The sequence below is a fragment of the Bufo bufo genome, chromosome 1 (genome assembly GCF_905171765.1).
Source record: "Bufo bufo chromosome 1, aBufBuf1.1, whole genome shotgun sequence".
In the NCBI taxonomy this organism is placed as follows: domain Eukaryota; kingdom Metazoa; phylum Chordata; class Amphibia; order Anura; family Bufonidae; genus Bufo; species Bufo bufo.
Genome location: NC_053389.1, coordinates 516,158,700 through 516,174,243, shown reverse-complemented (window position 1 = coordinate 516,174,243; position 15,544 = coordinate 516,158,700). Strand labels below are relative to the sequence as shown.

Below are 15,544 nucleotides of genomic sequence, written 5' to 3'. Positions count from 1 at the left end.
AACATAGGACACACAAGCATTTTTTTTTACACTGGTATTTTTCTTAATGAGGTGGCATTTTTTATATTTTAGTTTTTTTTTTAAACGTAGCATGCTGAAGTTTTTGTCATATTTCAGGTGTTTTCACATCACCCTCTTTATAGGGAAAAAAACTTCATGAAGAAAACGTTACTGGGCTAACACTTTGATTGCAAAAAAATATATTAAAAAAACACCACAAGAAACGCCTGTAGTCATTTTAGTGATTTTTTTTTATTGGTAAAAAAAAAGCTGTGCAAATGCATGTGCCTTAAGACCCTTACTAAGTATCAATATTGTTCGTTTCATCAAGTTGGAAATTTGCTCTGAATCAATAGTGAACAAGATTTTTAAAGCCCACTCCCACACCCCATTTCTTAATATGACCATAGCCATGGTTATTTTCCTTATCACTGAGAAGGCAAATGTAATTTTAAGGGAACCAACCACTAGCTATAGGGCTCTTATACCATGAGCATGCTATTATACACCTGGGGTTTAGCTTAAAAGGGTTTCCTGTGATTCACTATCAGTATTTGATTGGCTGTTTGAGAAGGCACCAGTGCTCCTGTGACCAGTTTACCAAGCACAATTTCATACAGTGCAACTTAATAGAAGAAAGAATCTGAAAAGGTAATAATAACCAGGTAGGTTTTGCTGGTAAAAGTATCTTTATATCATACCGCTACTGTGCAAATCAAAAGAAGTGCTGTGTAAACAATGGACAGTGGTAGTCTCCACATCCATACAATATAAGACAATCAAAGTTTTGTGATTTATCCATGTGACCACCTCCTTGAATGTACCAGGATACCTCCCCTTCTGTGCATGCACAGATACAAGAGATTTTCTAACTGTATCTGCATTTGCCCTGGCTGAGTTAAGCTGCTGTTCAGAAGGGGAGGCAGCCTGGGACATCGGAGGAGGTAGTCACATAGATTTTTATGCTGCCACCATCTTCCATCATATGGATGAGGAGACCATCAGCATCCATTGTTTACAAAGCACATACTGTACATGGGCAGCCGATAATCTTTATTTGCACAGCAGGCTAGGATATGAAGATACCTATACATTCAGCAGAAATCCATTGAAATGTATTTCCAACTCAATAGCTTAGCTACTTTAGAAAGTCTACAGAGACCCATATAATCTAGGAGGCCCCATTAGCTTTGTTTATGTGAAAGTTATTTTTTTTACTTTTTGTATTCTCACTCTTTGACATCAATGCAGATATAATTTCTTAGTACTTATGGAAGCCCTTTTGTTTTTTTCTGTCTTTGTGCATTGCCATCTGTGATGTTATCCATAAAAATATGGAGTCTAAAATTATCTAAGCATGCTAGCATACTAGCTATCCCCGAATCAGAGTGAATGAGAAGCTGAAGCTAGGTGGCATACCTATTTGCATTCTAGGTTTTTATGAGAGGAAGAGATATATGGACATGGCAGAGCTGTGTGCTGGAGACTGCATGGAGACACACAAAGTCCCTGAGTCTCCAAATCACAGACAGAGTCATAGACACTCTATGTGCCAATGTATAGTGGTGCATATCCTTTCAGGGAGCTGACATAGATTTCAGGTTTAACTTTTCTGGTGATGTTTCTTTGTGACTTTTCTACCCTACATGACTAGTGTTGATCATGAATATTCAAATTGCGAATTTTAATAGTGAATATCGGCACTTCGAGAATTCGCGAATATTAAAAATATTGCGAATATTCGTTTTTTTAAATACCGCTTTATGCTGTATTTTTATGCGATTTTTATGTAAAATTTAATGCACATTTTTATGCAAATTTTCGCAATCAAGAAAATAATACCTGGAGATCACGAATTCGCGAATTCTCGAATATATGGCGAATATTCGGCAAAATATTTGCGAAATATCTCGAATTCGAATATTGCCCATGCCGCTCATCACTATACATGACTAACATAGAAGTAAATTAAATTGATTCCCCAATTTTTATTAATTTAACATTTTTACCAAATTCAAGTACACTTCCTTAATTTGGTGACTTTTCTTGACATTTCTTCTATAACATTTTGATATTTGCAATGCAAAAATGGAGGACCTAGAAACATTTCCATCATATTAACAGCGTATGTGTGAATATTTTATGTATTCTATTTTTGGATTCACATCTTAGGTGGTTTTAGGGATATCATTTTTTGAACGTCTCTCTATGTATTCTACTTCCTGTCCTGGCTTTTCTCAGACCATTCACTGTGGTCAGAGAGGGAAGGGGATCATCACACATTACACAAGTGTAATGCAACAGATGGCAATGCACACACATTACACAAGTGTAATGTAATATAATGTGGTTATTTTATCTATGCCTATCAAAAGAACAATAGAGCTAGCATACAGTTATCCCCATTCTACTAATTTACTATTAATGATATTTATTTATTTATTTAGCACCAGCATATTCAGCAGCACTTTCTAATCATTGGGTACACAAAAGCAGATATTATATAATAAAAAACTAATCAATAATTAAAGCAAAGGGTGTGAGGGCCTTGCTTGCAAAATAACTTACAATCTGGGAGGAGGTAGCTGAGGCACAAAGGATTAAAAGTGCTTGTATGAACTATAGCTTACAGATAACATCTACCTCTCATAGCAGCAGTAAACTGACAATGGATTACCTATAGGAGTTTTATCTCTGTGTACTAACTGCTATTGAAAGACAATATTTTGTATTTGATTTTTGATGTCAACATACTGCTGAAATGAAAAAGACTAAGGCTACTTTCACACTTGCGGCAGGACGGATCCGACAGGCTGTTCACCATGTCGGATCCGTCCTTCCGCTATTTTGCCGTGCTGCCGCTCCGTCTCCATTGACTATAATGGGGATGGGGGCGGAGCTCTGGCGCAGCACGGCAGTGCACCGCGAAAGGCCGCCGGACTAAAAGTCCTGCATGTCCGACTTTTTAGTCCGGTGGCTCTCGCCGTGCACCGCCCCGTCCCCATTATAGTCGATGGGGACGGAGCGGCGGTCCGGCGGCACGGCGAAATAGCGGAAGGACGGGTCCGACATGGTGAACAGCCTGTCTGATCCATCCTGCCGCAAGTGTGAAAGTACCCTAACAGGACTAACTCAGAAATTAAAAAAAAAAGCTAATTCTAGCATCCTTGCTATTTTTGCATAGCATACAATAAAATATTGCAATTAGTCTGAGACTATGCCAGGGAATGCCTAGATGACTTCTTGCCATGAGTTCCATGTTCGTATAGATGGCTTTCTTTCTGGTATTTTCTGAGATGTGCAGTATTCACTACCACCACACCACTAGTTATGGCTGACATTTAGTGAAAAGTGTTTTGAAAATGTCAGATATGCAAATAACTATCCTAAAGGTAACCTTAAATATAATTATTTACTTTTCAACAGATGGAAGAATTTATCGATGACATAATTAGTCTGGAATCAAGTTTCAATGATGATGGCCTGAACTGCACAGAAACTTCTTTGTTAATGCCAAATAATGTAAGAGTCATATATCACTACCAAGAAATATGGTTACAATGTACAGTCTTATTGCACAATACTAGCTTAGCTATATCAGAGTAAGGGTCCATTCAGATGTCCGTAGGTGTTTTGCGGTCCGAAAATTGCAGATCCACAAAACACGGACACTGGCAATGCGAAGACTGCACATCGCAGGCACTATAATAGAAAATGCCTTTTCTTTTCCGCAGACAAGAATAGGACATGTTCTATTTTTTTGGAGAACGGAATTGCGGATCAAGAAGTGCAGATTTGGAAATGCGGATGCGGACAGCACATAGTGTGCTGTCCGCATCCGTTCCGGCCCCATTGAAAATGAATGGGTCCGCACCCGTTCCGCAAAATTGCAGGGACAAATCCGGACCCAAGTTGCGGACGTGTTAATGGACCCTAAACATGAACGATTGTAACAATCAAAATGTGGTAAGGCAAAAAGAAAAAAAATAATCTTCTGGTCCTGAAGGACAAAGTTAATCAAGTGCTGAATAGAGGTAAACTGTCTTCTTATTTTATTCATGAGGCCCTGGTTAAAGTTCTCTGAATGAACACTGGTTGAATGGGAACAGATCTGCAATTATCAGCTCTGTCCACTACATAATGGATGGAGCTCTATAGTTCAGGTGCTGACTTCTTGCTCTTGAACTACAAGGTAAAAGCTGCTCTGCAGGGTGTTGAACACTCATAAATCAAATATGGATGGCCTATCCTGAGGATAGGACATCAATATCAAAATCCTGGACAACCCTTTTAAGGTGAACTTCACTTCTACAATAAGTTCTATAGCACCTCAGGTAAAGCCCTGCAGATTTGTAAGTAAGTGCTAAACAGACAGGCCACCAAGGATGGAGTTGCCTTCAACTATACTGAGCAAAGTTTTTTAGTTACCATGAAATAGACATACCAGCATGTATAATGCTGGACCTAATCTGTGCCTTTTATTTCTGTAATGTAAATTCTGATACAAAGTAAAACCAAATATCAGTGCACTGAGGTGTGAGGAGACATTTTCACACTGGAAAAAAGATACATAGTTTTTGTCTACCTTGGCATTTAATTTTAATATATTTTAAAATCAATTTCAATAAATTTAGAAAAGTCGTCAGGTATTAATGCCACAAAAACCCCTCAAACTTAATACTGTTTCTACATGAATAATCTAAACTTTATAATACATTGGATTTACACTAGATCTGAATGAATAAAGTTTAAAACACTTACTTCAATATAGTTGTCAATGTACATTTGTGATCATTGTTAAAGAAAAGACTTGAATCTGATCATATGACCTTCTATGAAACAAACCAACAGAACTTTTTCTGTACCATCATTATATTTGTTGACTGAAATTAGGGATATCCACAGCACTCCAGTTTGAATATATGCAATTCGTTTTATTGATCAGAAAAAAGTATTCACATCAATTAGTTTTCCATACAGCGTCGTTTATATCCAGGAGTAGAGAGAGTATATTAGCCACATTGTGTTCCCCAAACGTTTCGGTCTATCATTAGACATTTTTCAAAGGGATCACATTGGTGGCAATAAGGCAAAGACAATCCTGGATGTCTACGGAAATGTTCGGGGAGCACATTATGGTTAATATACTCTCTCTACTCCTGGATATAAACAACACTGTATGGAAAACTAATTGATGTGAATAATCTGATCAATAAAACTAATTGCATATATTCAAACTGGATTGCTGTGGATATCCCTAATCTCAGATTACCATAATAGACGAGTGCAGATCACATACTTCCATAATTATATTTGTTGACTGGACTCTTGTAAATAAAGTTTATTGAATTGAACACTGTCTACACCAATACTGTAATCTGTTTTCTAGATAACGCTGTAATGGACAACAGGAATTGAAGAACTTCTTGCACAATCTGGAGTCAAACATTGACCATTCCAATGACTACCGTTGCCCTGATCACAAGACCAGCAGGATTGTACGTAGTTCTAGAGAAATGGTCAATGACTCCAACCAAACAGACTACAGGTTGTGCAGGACTTGCCTAAATCCCAGTTGGGAATTCTCCTGAGTAATTTGAAGGGCCTATTATACTGCCTGACTTTTTGGCCAACTATCAGTAACAAAGCTCATTCCTAATAATTAGCCTCCACCATATACTTTGCATCAGCCAGTATAATAGGATTCAGCACTCATCCTGCCCAAACATTGGGTAGTGTAAGAGGAGTCTGAAAAAGAAATCAAATATCCATTACTTGTTTAATCTAGATAACAAATTACAGCATTGTTGCATGCAGTGTTCACTTCTAGAAACTTTATTTTCAAAAATCCTAAAAAGTAATTTAATAATGTTTTGTACTTCACATCACAAATGTGCAGCAAATGAATTTATAGCGCTGCCGTAGGCTGTTTTGGAGGCAGGTACTATGCAAAGTAGCATAGTACCTGCCTCTAAAACAGCCTAGGGCAGCGCTATAGACTGGTCATCTGCGCCGGTGAAGTCACCTGGCACACTGCTAGGCGGAAGTCTCCGCTTAGTATAGTGATGTGAAGCCTGGTAGGTCACCGGCATTAAACAAACACAGTCTTGCACTGTGAAATGCAGCGTGACAAGAGGGAGCATCTGAGCAAGGAAATGCTTTTTTTATTTCCATATTTGACGCTTTATTTTTGTAGATATTTGACGCTTTATTTTTGTATTATTTTTTATATTTTTTTCGGGGGTTGACTGTGTGACAAAGCAATCCCACCATTGTTTTTAGTTTTTTTTTTATATAGCTTTTTATGTTTATCTACTTTTGCACAAAAAAACTAAAATTGTTTTGGGATTTTTTTTATGTGCTGCCCATAAAACTTTTCCATGGATGGAGGTATGTGTGAGAGAGTTCTTACCGTCTTAAAAACAAAGACAAATCTTTTGTTTTAATAATATAATAAGCATAAAATTGATGAAACTATATGAAGCATGTAATGTTCCTTTAAGTGTACATCAGGGCTTTATAAGTAAATAGGATTAGCATGACAGAATTCATCCAATTCCTGCAAGGGCAGCTGCACCTTGGATTGGGCAAATATTAACACTGCAACTTGCCTAGCAAAGTGAAAAAGACAAAAAAGCTAGGAAAACAAAGTTACAAGAGGAAGCAAAGTTCACCTTGCTGCACACATGAAACCATCATTCTAACATCTCAGCTTTAAGACTCAAGATACCACATATGACACAGATTAGAAAAATAAGGTAAGAACTAATTTTCACAGGTTCTATATAACTAAAGGTTTATATATAGAAAATTTAACACATAGGCGTACAGATGTAGCAATCCTCATCTTGATTCTTAACGTGTTTACTAAACAATGGGAAGAAACTTTTGTCTTTTTATTTTGCTTTCCATGGCTTTTGTCATTGTGTTGTGATATCATGGTAAGATGTGGTATCACAATCAAGTTTAAAACTGCGACATCAGTAACTACTAATGGCCAAGATAAAAAATATATACTATACAGGGTGTTTGATATAAAGAGTAAACAAAATTTGAGGTGTCTGCTTGTGTTATACAAAAATATTACCCAAGTTAATTGATTGCAAATTTCTAGAAACTATAGCACAAATGTTTAAACCTTAATTTCACATAGCTGATGAGGAAGTAAACATTGATAGAAAAGAAAGGGTTTTTAAAGAATGGTAGGTTTTCTATAAACAACGAACCACAATTGCTGAAAATGAATTTAGTAGTAAACATTAAATATGATCATTCTTCATTTATTGTTGTAAATTTTCAAGTGGAAATGCCTCTAGAGATATTCCATTATAGCACTATAGTTGTTTTTTTTTTATCAGAAAGGAAGGAGATATCAGGAACTATGAAGCCTGTTTGACTCATGACAAAATTATTTAACTACTTCATGTACTAAGGCTAGTTCCACACCTGCGGTAGAGGAACAGCCTGCCGGAGTTCAGCGTATCTGGCCTAGCCAGATAGGGACGTGCACCGTCGAAGCCCATTGACCACACCGGTGCACACACCCATTTTTGTCCAACTAATCGTCTGGATTCCTGATGGATCCCATTATAATCAATATGGTCTGGAGGTGAGCGTCAGTATCCAGCTAGGCCAGATACGGTGAACTCCGGCAGGCTGTTTCTCACCACCAGACCATATTGATTATAATGGGATCCTCTGCCAAAATAGCCTGTCATATAGATTTATCACAGGTGTGGAATTAGCACACAATTTACACTACTATTCTTCCCTTCTTGTCAGGCATCTTGGTAATACTTATCGCAATAATAGTGTAGTCTGCATTCCTAGTCTTGCCATCAAAAATGCTGAAACCCATATGGAAACCTGACCAATCCCTATCATGATCTATCTGGATGCCAAATGAATGCCAAATGGATTCATCATAGGTGTCTTGGCTTTGTAATGAATGGAAACTATATAAATCTATAATCTGCTATGACCCCACCAGTGTCTCCACTGAATGAGTCATGGCACCACTCCAGACCTGCTAATGTCATAGGTATTACAACAAATCTCCATTCAGATAATAATGGCTTTGTTGGTTCTTATATAATGTCAGATATGTCATTGTGGTGACAAGGAGTTTCTATGCTTTATTAGGCGGTGTGTCCTTTTTGGCATCTTTGAGGGTTTCAAAGTTGGGTCTACACAGAAGAAAACTTCAAGAAGCAATAAAATGAATACATCCCTGCTTATTTGGTAATTAATCTGTTAGTAACCACCCATAAGCCTTTGTCATGGTGGTCACTATTGGGCCTTAGGCTAGGCCTCCTCCATTTTACTGCAGAATCTCCTGTGCAGTGAAGAGCAGGACTTTGCTCTCATATGAGAGCCAACCTCCTGCTCTATTGGCCTAGGCTTGCAGAAGTGCTGATCTGGACCATTTAACCCCTTAGATGCCACAGTCAATAGCGGCTGCGACATCTACATAGTTTATCGTGATTGACTTCTTCTGCCTCCCATCGACACCCCAGGAATGAGATCACGGGGTACCTGTAGTATATCCCCATTAGGATGCGCCTCTCTGGTGCAGCCTGCTGGTGACTGTATAATCCTCTACACTGCCTAAGCAGTACAGGGTATTATAGAAGTGAACAAAAGATTGCCTGTTATAGTCCCCTTGTGGGACTAGTAAATGGTAAAAAAAAAAGTTTTTAAATGTTTTACATACAGTGGATATAAAAAGTCTACCCCCGCTGTTAAAATGTCAGGTTTCTGTGCTGTAAAAATTGAGACAAAGATAAATCTTTTTAGAACTTTTTCCACCTTTAATGTGACCTATAAACTGTACTGTACTAAAAACAAACTGAAATATATTAGGTGGAGGGAATAAAACAACAAAAAAACTAAAATAATGTGGTTGCATAAGTGTGCACACCCTCTTATAACTGGGGATGTAGCTGTGTTCAGAATTAAGCAATTACATTCAAAATCATGTTAAATAGGAGTCAGCATACACCTGCCATCATTTAAAGTGCCTCTGATTAACCACAAATAAGTTCAGCTGCTCTAGTTGGTCTTTCCTGAAATTTTCTTAGTCGATTCCCACAGCAAAATCCATGGTCCACAGAGAGCTTCCAAAGCATCAGAGGGATCTCATTGTTAAAAGGTATCAGTCAGGAGAAGGGTACAAAAGAATTTCTAAGGCATTAGATATACCATGGAACACAGTGAAGACAGTCATCATCAAGTGGAGAAAATATGGCACAACAGTGACATTACCAAGAACTGGACATCCCTCCAAAATTGATGAGAAGAAAACTGGTCTGGGAGGCTACCAAGAGGCCTACAGCAATGTTAAAGGAGCTGCAGGATTACTGGCAAGTACTAGCTGTGTGGTATATGTGACAACAAACTCCCGTATTCTTCATATGTCTGGGCTATGGGGTAGAGTGGCAAGATGAAAGCTTTTTCTTACAAAGAAAAACATCCAAGCCAGGCTACATTTTGCAAAAACACATTTGAAGTCTCCCAAAAGCATGTGGGAAAAGGTGTTATGGTCTGATGAAATCAAGGTTAAACTTTTTGGCCATAATTCCAAAAGATATGTTTGGCGCAAAAACAACACTGCACATCACCAAAAGAACACCATACCCACAGTGAAGCATGGTGGTGGCAGCATCATGCTTTGGGGTTGTTTTTCTTCAGCTGGAACTGGGGCCTTAGTTAAGCTAGATGGAATTATGAACAGTTCCAAATACCAGTCAATATTGGCACAAAACCTTCAGGCTTCTGCTAGAAAGCTGAACATGAAGAGGAATATCATCTTTCAGCATGACAATGACACAAAGCATGCATCCAAATCAACAAAGGAATGGCTTCACCAGAAGAAGATTAAATTTTTGGAATTGCCCAGCCAGAGCCCGGACCTGAATCCGATTGAAAATCTGTGGGGTGATCTGAAGAGAGCTGTGCACAGGAGATGCCCTCGCAATCTGACAGATTTGGAGTGTTTTTGCAAAGAAGAGTGGGCAAATCTTGCCAAGTCAAAATATCCCATTCTGATAGACTCATACCCAAAAAGACTGAGTGCTGTAATAAAATCAAAAGGTGCTTCAAGTATTAGTTTTAGGGTGTGCACACTCTACCTAAAAGATTTCAGTTTGTTTTTGAATTGAGTTGTACACTTTATAGGTCACATTAAAGGTGGAAAAAGTTCTGAAATGATTTATCTTTGTCTCATTTTTTAATATCACAGAAACCTGACATTGTAACAGGGGTGTGTAGACTTTTTAAATCCACTGTAAAAAAAAAAGCTTTTCAATCGAAAAAATTGCAAAAATAAAATGCCCTTTACACTACACAATTATCATATAATTTATCCCATATGGTGAATGCTGTAAAGAGAATACCAGAATTGCAATTTTTTTTTGCCTATTTGCCATAAAAAATAGAATATAAAAAGTTTATAATTTTTTTTTTTAAATAAAAATATAAACTACAAGTCATGCAAAAATGAAGCCCTCACATAGGTCTGTATAATGAAAAAAGGATTTTCATTGTGCAAAAGTAGTAAAATTTATCATGTAAAAACTCAATTACAGTATTGCTGTTTTTATCCAAACCCCCAGAAAATGTTAATAAAAGTTAATCAGTAAGTTATTTGTACTCCAAAATGGTGCTATTAAAAACTACAACTTGTTCTGCAAATTAAGAAGCCCTCATACGGCTACATAGATGGAAAAATAAAAAAGGTATAGATGTTGGAATGCAATGATGAAAAAATTAAAAATAATAAAAAAGGCTCAGCTATTATGGCCCAAAACAGACTGGTCATTAGAGCTCCAACCCCTAAAATATATAAAGTGATTTTGTACTGCTGTGAGACTATCTGAAATAACACATTTTTAATAGTGTCCCATATTTCTCACACCAACAAAAGGCTATAGGAAAATAGGGAAAAAAACATGGCACAATTATGTGATATCACATTACTATGGATGTAATGTCACTGAGGCCTGGTGACACCCTGGTCTGAGTAAGATGACTGAGCAGTGGACAGAAGGACAGAAAGATAACTTTAATGGTGTATTTTAAAGGACAATTTTAATTTTTCTAACCAAATTTATTCTACATGTGTTTCAATTATCTACCTCTCTATTATTTCCCTACTATTCAAAATTCCAGCATGTCTGCCAGCTATCACTTTATTCTTCTCCTCCAGCTTCTTAAAACTCAACATGGAGAAAACCGTATATCCAAACCCTTACCTCTGCCTGCCGCTCTCAACTCGAGAACATTACTCATATTAACTCCTTCCTAACCCCTGAGTCAACTAAAATGGTAGTGCACACCCTCGCACGTACAGGGGTGGACTTGCCATAGACCCTACAGGGAAATTTCCCAATGGGCCAATGCTCAGAGGGCCAACTGAGTGCCCCTCATTGCCACCAAGTGGATACATGACGATTGATGCTCTCAGCATTAATTAATGCTAGAAGCATCAGGTACTTATACACCTGACTGGTGGCTGCATGTGCCCTCCTGAATTTAACTATATTGCTGTCCTCAGGACAGTGATATAGTTGAATACTGCAGCGGGGGATGCAGTATTTTGTACTGCGCTGTGGTATTTTGGTTCTGCTGAGGCATTTTTTTCTGTACTATGGTATTGATTGCCCCGCCTACTTCTGTTGGCTCTGTGTACTTGCATTGGACCTACCTACTTGTGTTGCCCACCTTCTGTCAGTTTTGACCCCCCCTACAAAATAGGGCCGCTTTTCGGTTTTTATCCAGGGCCACTTTAAGTTCCCAGTTCGCCCCTGCCCTTGTATTCTCCCGTGTAGACTACTGTAACAACCTACTCTGTGGTCTTCCATCTAGCACTCTTGCACACCTCCAATCTATGTTCAACTCTGCTGGGCGGTTAATGCAGCCCTCCCTTTGTTTCTTCTCTGCCACTCCCCTTTACTGGCTCCCCATTACTGACTGGATTCAGTTAAAAATGCTGTGTCCCCTGCTCAAATCTCTCAAATCTCTACTTTTCTGATACATCCCCACACGTAATCTCCAATCCTCACAGGACCTCTTTCTTTGTTCTCCTCTCATCTGTTCTTCATACAATCATCTACAAGATTTCTCATGTGAATCCCTCATACTCTGGAACTCACTACCACAACACATCAGACTGTCCCCCAACATCCAAACCTTCAAAAGCAATGTGAAAACCCACCTCTTCAGGAAAGCCTACCACCTCTAATGAGCATGCTGCCACCATACAACCAGAACCAGCAGCTTTTACCCACACCTACTGTGTTCTTCCCCATCCCTTGTAGAATCTAAGCTCTCATGGGCAGGGTCCTCCCCCAATGTACCAGTTTGTTAAAAGGTTCATGTTTATCGAATTTGTATTTTTTATGTATGTGTAACCCTCTCGTGATGTACAGTGCCATAGTATTAATGGAACTTTGAAATAAGTAATAATAGTAATTATTCTTAGAAATGGAAATTTCTGGACAGTCCATAAAATAGGCAACTTTTATCCTGTGTCCGTGAATAAAAATAGATGTATCCGTGAATTTCTTTAGGCTGGTAGTACCTGACTAAATTATCTTGGTGGTAATTATCATCATTTTACAGCTTATAGTAAATGCTGGTACTGAGCTATAGAAATGTATTACTTATCATCTTTATAATTTAATATGGTTTTTCAAATTATCTGTTAAAAATGTTGACTGTTCGTGATTTGGGATGAGTTGTTCATAAAGAAGAAGAATTTGGGTTGGCAACCCTGCTTATGACAGTGATATATATTTAGTATATATTCTAAAATTCTGCATAATAATAATGGGTTTAGTACATTGGAGGTAATTTACTAGGAGATATACACCAATGTTTGGCTTATATCTAGGGCAGATTGCTGCACAAAGGTTATTTGTGCCGCAATGTGTAACTTTTCCCTGCTCATGCCTGGTTTAAAAAACGTGGCATGGCGTGGGTGGGGAACAGGGGTGGGGGTGGCAGGCCCATCTCATTTATCATTTTCTACGCCTGTTTTAGGCATAGAAAATAGTGTAAATCTACGCGAACAAGGGAGCTAGTGTTCATTTAGACAGGAGGTGGATACGCCAAAGTTATATAGAGGACAACGCCTCTACATAACATAGACACAGCCATAACTTATGCAAAGGGGTATTAAGACTGCCGTCTAAAACACTGGTGTTGATAAATGACCCCCTATGTGTATATGTAGCCTACACACGCTTTAATTTTTATTTTCATTCTTTCAAGCATTAGTAAGCTAACTGATAATGAGATATTTGAGTGGTTTGTGTAACATTTCCCAGCACATACTATAAACCTCACACTGTGCTGGTGGTGCTATTAGCAGTCCAGTCCAGGTATGCTTGGGGTCCAAGGTTTAGGATGTGTACACCAACAGTGACATAATACAGCAGTACTCACAATTTGCAGAAATTATTTAATCAACATATTTTTAATTTTTTGTTTTTTGTTCAATATTAGATCTTTATACTTCAGTAGATGTACATTTTGTCATATTATTGTTTTCTACAATGTAAAAGTTGGATCTTTCCTTTTTCAGCATTCATTATCCAGCAGTATTTTGGATATTTATAATACTGACCAAAGCATTTCCAGTTCCACCATGGGGGTGTCTAACACATCTTGTACATCTGGCGTTGGTGTAAAGAGGGAAGTTACAGGTAAATTATTGAATTAATTTGATTATGCAAATTGCTTTGTTAATGACCTACATAATACACATGGTGAAAATATGGTGATGGCGAATTGGATACTGTTGGCAAATTGGTGTCACGGCGGACGTGCACAGTATAACAGATAACACACCAACCAGGCTCTGGACGAGAGACCGGGGAAGGGTCACCTCCTAGTTTATCCCTGACCTCTTTCCCTGCACTGCTCAGCCCACAGACAGACCTTAAAGGTGGGTTTGCTGTGTCCTCCAGCCTGTACTGACAGAACCCTGAACTCCCTGAAATGGTGAAGTGGGGAGAAAGGAGAAGCCTGCTCGCACAGAACCTGGATGGGATAGATGACATAAACAACCAAACAAGAAATGACACTTATCTGCTGAGAGCAGGAACTGACAGCCAACCTTCCCTCCAAACTTCCCAGACCAAAATGAACAGTATAATCCGCTCAGAGCACTTAGCTGGAGACCATTTAAACTAATGACTCCACCCAGTGCACCTGATGCAAGGCGGATTTAGCACAGCATCAAAACAAAAACTAAATTCATGCTGCAATCCTGGCTGACCTCCGCACATCGTCAGAGTGGGGCATGACAGTACCCCTCCTTCTACGGGTGACCTCCGGACACCCTGGACCAACCTTATCCGGATGGGACCTATGAAAGGCCCTCACCAGCCCTGACATCTGACGCCGGAACCCACATCCTCTCCTCAGGACCGTATCCCCTCCAGTGCACCAGGTACTGGAGGGAACCCCGCATAACTCTCGAGTGGAGAATCCTGGAGATCTCGAACTCCAAGTTCCCCTCGACTAGAACAGGAGGAGGAGGCAATGGCGATGGTACCACCGGTTTAACATTTTTTTTAGTAAAGACTTGTGGAAGACATCATGGATCCTCCAAGTCTGCGGCAGATCCAGTCGAAACGCCACAGGATTGATCACCGCAGAAATTTTATACGGACCAACAAATCTTGGACCCAGTTTCCAAGATGGCACTCTCAACTTGATATTCCTAGTGGACAACCACACAGCACCCACACACAGGTCCGGACCAGTCACACGTCTCCTGTCAGCCATTCGTTTATACCTCTCACCCATCCTCTCCAAATTCCCTTGAATCCTCCGCCAGATAGAGGATAAGGCAGAAGAGAATCTCTCCTCCTCTGGCATCCCGGAGGAACCAGACCCAGAAAAGGTACCAAACTGAGGATGGAAACCGTATGTGCCAAAAAATGGCGACTTACCCATGGACTCCTGCCTACAGTTATTCAATGCAAATTCTGCTAAGGACAAGAATGAGGACCAGTCCTCCTGATTCTCAGCCACAAAGCACCTCAAGTAGGTCTCCAGGTTTTGATTGGTACGCTCCGTCTGACCATTCGACTGTGGATGAAAAGCCGACGAGAAAGAAAGTTGAATGCCAAGTCGAGAGCAGAACGCCCTCCAAAACCTGGAGACAAACTGCGTGCCCCTATCAGAGACCACATCCGAAGGAATATCGTGCAATTTCACAATATTATCCACAAAAATCTGCGCAAGAGTCTTAGCGTTAGGCAGACTTGTTAGTGGTATAAAGTGAGCCATTTTACTGAAACGATCAACTACCACCAAAATCACTGTTCTCCCGGAGGAACTCAGCAGGTCCGTAATAAAGTCCATGGACAGAAGTGAACCAGGCGGTAGAGTATGAGCAACCTTAGACCGAGCGCAGGTTTCACAAGCTGTCACGTAATTCTCAATACTCTTACGCAACCCTGGCCACCAGAACCTCCGGGACACCAGATCACAGGTGGACTTACCACCAGGATGTCCAGCGAGAACAGTATCG

At 39.3% G+C, this 15,544-nt stretch overlaps 1 protein-coding gene across 1 annotated transcript in view; it reads left to right on the top strand.

Moving 5' to 3' along the window:
- TFEC (transcription factor EC) overlaps window positions 1-15,544 on the top strand; it is a 126,090-nt gene that overhangs the window by 60,218 nt on the left and 50,328 nt on the right. Inside the window, exons 3-4 of the mRNA XM_040411318.1 lie at window positions 3,427-3,522; window positions 13,586-13,706. Of these exons, the coding sequence (XP_040267252.1) occupies window positions 3,427-3,522; window positions 13,586-13,706 (217 nt within the window). The remainder of the gene's footprint in view (window positions 1-3,426; window positions 3,523-13,585; window positions 13,707-15,544) is intronic.